This window comes from Acanthisitta chloris, unplaced genomic scaffold, assembly GCF_000695815.1.
Source record: "Acanthisitta chloris isolate BGI_N310 unplaced genomic scaffold, ASM69581v1 scaffold642, whole genome shotgun sequence".
NCBI lineage: Eukaryota > Metazoa > Chordata > Aves > Passeriformes > Acanthisittidae > Acanthisitta > Acanthisitta chloris.
In genome coordinates this window covers 38526-42819 of record NW_008658600.1, presented here as the reverse complement: position 1 = coordinate 42819, position 4294 = coordinate 38526, and the positions used below count along the sequence as shown (strand labels likewise).

The following is a 4294-nucleotide window of genomic DNA, read 5'->3' as shown; positions in this document are numbered from 1 at the left end:
ATGTATTAAGAAGTTTAACTACCCTGTTCTCTAGGTTAGTCTTTTGTTCCTTTAAGGCTTTTTTGTTTTTTTCTTTTCAGTGATGAAGTGATATCAATAATGTCTTTTCAGCCTGAAAAAGAGCTTGGCTAATAGAGGGAACGTGGGTTTGAGGTCAGGCTTGGGCCTGGCCTAGATGAGACAAAGTCATTGCTGTGTAATGACTGCAGGACAGGAGATGAGCAGTGTATTGGGTGTCAGTCACCAGAAGGGTTTAACTGCTTGGTGGGAGAAAGAAATACTTGAGAAAAAGAGTCTTCAAGTACCCTCAGAGAGTGTGGCAACTTGTGCTGCCTCTGGGGTTTCCAAGAATCGTAGAATCCTAGAATCAACCTGGTTGGAAGAGACCTCAAAGATCATTGAGTCCAACCCTACTGTGGTCACTAGCCCATGGCACTAAGTGCCACATCCAGTCTCATGTAAAAAACCTCCAGGGATGGTGAATCCACCACCTCCCTGGGAACAGGTAGAATTGATACTTTCCATGGAACTGGAACATCCACATTCCACCTCAATATGCTTCTCACTCTAGTATCCCTCCCCAGGCCTTGCAGCCAACGTGGGGGAGAGTGTAAATTTCCCTCAGGAGAAAGCCAAACTGAGCTTTGAGGGGAAGAAGAGCTGTCCCTCTGATCTGTTGGGTGTCTCTTGCAGTGCACGTGCCGTAAAGACATGGTGAAGATCTCCATGGATGTGTTTGTGAGGGTTCTACAACCAGAACGTTATGATTTGTGGAAACAAGGAAGAGACATTGCTGTCCTGGATCACATGAAACCCACAGCTCTGACCAGCCCAGAACTGGATGCTTGGAACGAGACTAAGGCAGAGCTGAAAGCGAAATTGCTTCGCAGGTAAAGAGAAAAACCAGCTGTGTCTGAGCACTGTGTTTCATTTTAATTGCTAAGATTTTAAATGCTGGAATTCTTAGTTTGAGGTCGTTCAAACTCTTTTTTTTTCCCCCTCTTTGTTCTTTTTTATACAATTCCTCATGTAATTTGTCTTGCTTAATGTGTCTCTCATTGTTCTGGTTCTTTTTCATGTTAGAAAAGCACATGTTTGCCAAAGTAGGACACCGTGTGCCCCCTCACATCTCATCTCTTATCCTGGAAGACAAAAAAAAAAATCTGTGGTAAACATTTTGAGCTTCACTTATCAGAAAACAGGAAGCAAAAAAAATAAAATAAATAAAGCCCCATCAGTTGCAAAAGGGATTTTCTGCATGCCTCTCTGTGCTTCCTTTGATCTCTGTATTAATTTTCTACAAGTCTGTGGTTTTTGTGTGTTACAGCATGCTTGAATTGGAAATTTGGCATGCTAACCTTTTCCTGTTGGAATCTTGCTTTATAGGATAGGAGATGAGGAAGAGGACAGCAAACACCGGTATGTGACTTCCCTCATCAACTTCAATCACTTCATTCTTTTTCCCTGTCAAGTTGCTTAAAACAGTAACTCTGGAATTGGTTTTTGGATTTTTTTTCAGTGAGTTTTTTTTCCATGTCAGCTTCCTTGGAAGCACACAGGAAATCTTTGGGCATTGAGGTTTCTCTCAGGCTTCATCTTGGATTTGTGTAGTTTTCCAAGGTCTCCTCTTGCATCATTGGAGAACCTCAGCTGTCTTGTGCCTGCTCTGGTGTGTCATTCTTGAGTTCCTCTAGCAGTGATGTGTGGTGGGAACTGGTTGTGGATAAAAGTCACTGGGCACCAGAGCAGGGAGGGAGTAAAATCTTGCTGCTGGCTCAGCAAGTGGAATTGGGCAGGAGTGGTTAGGACATTTTGCTGCTGATGGGAGAACTTCCTTCCTCCTCCAGCTTGAAGGAGGAGATCCTGTGTTGTAGGAAATTGAGCTATCCCAGGGCTTTGCTCTCAGAGGGAATGTGTCTGCCCTTCCTTATGCTCCCACAGCCTCCATCATTCCCACTCCTGTTTCCCAGAGCACTTGCAGTGCAGCACACCCCTCTTTTCCTTCTGCTCTCATCTAGGAGCTGTTGAGTTTCTGGGTGAGGCTTGGCAGGCTCTGAAGTTGCTTCATCCAGCTCTAATGTTCTGCTGATAATTTCAGTTATCACTTCTTGGAATTCCAGGAAAGAAGACTTCAATAGATTTTAGGCTTTTGGGGCCATCTTTGATAGAGACTGAGCAGCAGTTTAAAAACCTCTTAATTAGGTGATAGCTGATTTATTTAGGCATTCATCAAAGGAAAAGAAAACATACCAGTAAGAGTGTTTCTGTCACTGGGCTTTGTCTTCCAGGAGTTTGCACTGTGTCTTGTGTCCTGCCTTTCCTGCATGAACTGTGTTGTCCATTAATTCACAAATGCTGCAGTAGGAAAGTGTGTTCCCCATGAAATCCATGCTCCAACAGACACAAAAATAAGGCATGTGGCATTTGTCTGACCTCTGCAACATTTGCTCCACTCCAGAGCTTCTAGTCCTGAAATGCTTTCAACCATTCCTTCTCTACTGAGCTTCAGGAAAAACTGTGTCCTCTCAGAGTCAGGACTTGCCATTTGTGCTCTCTAAACTCCAGTGGATCCCTGGATCTTTCTTCCCCATCTGGGAACTGGGAATCTCTTTGCCTGTGGCTGTTAAGGATTACTGATAAATACACATATATATATATATACACTTCATGGTGTAAGGTACTGTATGAACACCAAGGATTATTTTCCCTCTTTGAGCTTATTACTCAGCACAGAATCTTCTCTCTCATCCTGAGCCTATTGCAAAAGATCCAGGTACATTTTTTCCCTTATCTCTTCAGTGTTTCCTAGATTATTTCAGCATTATCCTGAAGCAGTTTTGAAGCTGTTCAATACTCCTTAGCAGTACTCTCTCTCTCCTGTGCTTAAGTCTTTCCAAGACATCATTTTACTTGAAGCTTGACTTCTCTCAGCAGGATGGAGGAATGGGATTCACCTCTGCCCAAACCTCTTCACAGTTGTAGCTACTTAATTTAAGTCACTTTGTGCTCTGTTCTTCAAAGAGTACAAATGCTGCTTTTTTGTCAGCTCTCTTGGAAAATGGAGCTTTTAAACTCTACAGAGATGTGTTATTTTTTCTCTAAGGTCAGGCAGGCTTAGTTACCTTGAAAAAAAACTCAACTTTGTTTACTTTATGGCTTCAGCAAGAGACTATTTATTTCAGTCCAGTCCAGAGCAACCTATTTCTGGTCTGTGAATTCCATCAGACATGGAACAGCTTCACTTCTGGAAGGGTTCAGCCTTCAGCCTGTTGCTCTGGAAGAAGTTTCTTTAAATGCTGTGCTTTCTGCCTCTCTTCTTTTCCCCACAACTCCAGAGTGAGGAGAACACTGCAAAAACATTTTTTTTTTTTTTTTTTTAAAATCTCCTGGAGAAGTCTAAAGCTTTGTGCTGTAATTTTTACTTGGCATTTCCACACCACAGGAATAAAACACCAAACTCACCTTGTAGCACCTAACTCTGCTCCGAGGCTTTCTTCAACTCTGGGAAGTTCCAGCTGCAATGGCAAAGTCTTACACCTTTATTTTCTCCTTCCACCTTACTCTTCCCTCCAAAGGAAAGGTGATGTGTGCTTGGAATATGGGTGAAAAGCAAAGCTGATCCTTGTGGGTTGAGCTCTGTGTTGCTGCTAATGACTGGTGTGCAGGTGTGAAGGGAACATCTCTACTTGGAGGGACACACCATATGCTGAGAGTCTGGCAATTAGAAACACTGTGCATATGGATCAACTTCCCTTTCTATTCCTCATTCATCTCAGGTGGCTTTTTTTTTTTTCCCTCCCTTCTTTGTCAGTTACCTGATTAAGGGCTCTTAACTCTGTTGTGCTCCAAATCTAATTAGCAACTGAATTTCTGGGCTCTGAGGAGCTGCATTTCAGCTTTTCTAGGTTTGTGGTTGTGTTTTGTTGGTTTGTCACACCATGGTGGATGTAAGGCCATATGGAAAATGCTGCTTTCAACAAAGGGAAGTGTCTGCATGCCAAAAATGGGGTGAAATGGCAAGTTTTAAAAACAGTTTCTTTGGGAAAAAAAAAGGAGATTATTAGACTTCAACCCAAAACTCAAGGAGCTGTTTGATAGATCCTGTAAAAACATTGTACTGGGTCTGGCTGGGATGGAGTTACTGGGATTTGTGGCTACACCAGTGCTGATAAAGCACAGATCAGAGAGTCATAGGATCATCAGGGTTGGAGGAGACATTGAAGATCATTCAGTCCAACCATTAACCAGACACTGCTGGAACTCCTAAACCAGATCCTCCAGCACCAGGTCCAGA

The 4294-nt window shown here is 42.9% G+C and overlaps 1 protein-coding gene across 1 annotated transcript in view; it reads left to right on the top strand.

Annotated features, from left to right (window-relative positions):
* Nucleotides 1-693: 693 nt before the first annotated feature.
* Nucleotides 694-4294, top strand: part of KDM4B (lysine (K)-specific demethylase 4B) — a gene marked incomplete at its 5' end in the record, with an annotated part of 35053 nt that continues 31452 nt past the window's right edge. Inside the window, one exon of the mRNA XM_009085147.1 lies at nt 694-890. Within this exon, the coding sequence (XP_009083395.1) occupies nt 694-890 (197 nt within the window). The remainder of the gene's footprint in view (nt 891-4294) is intronic.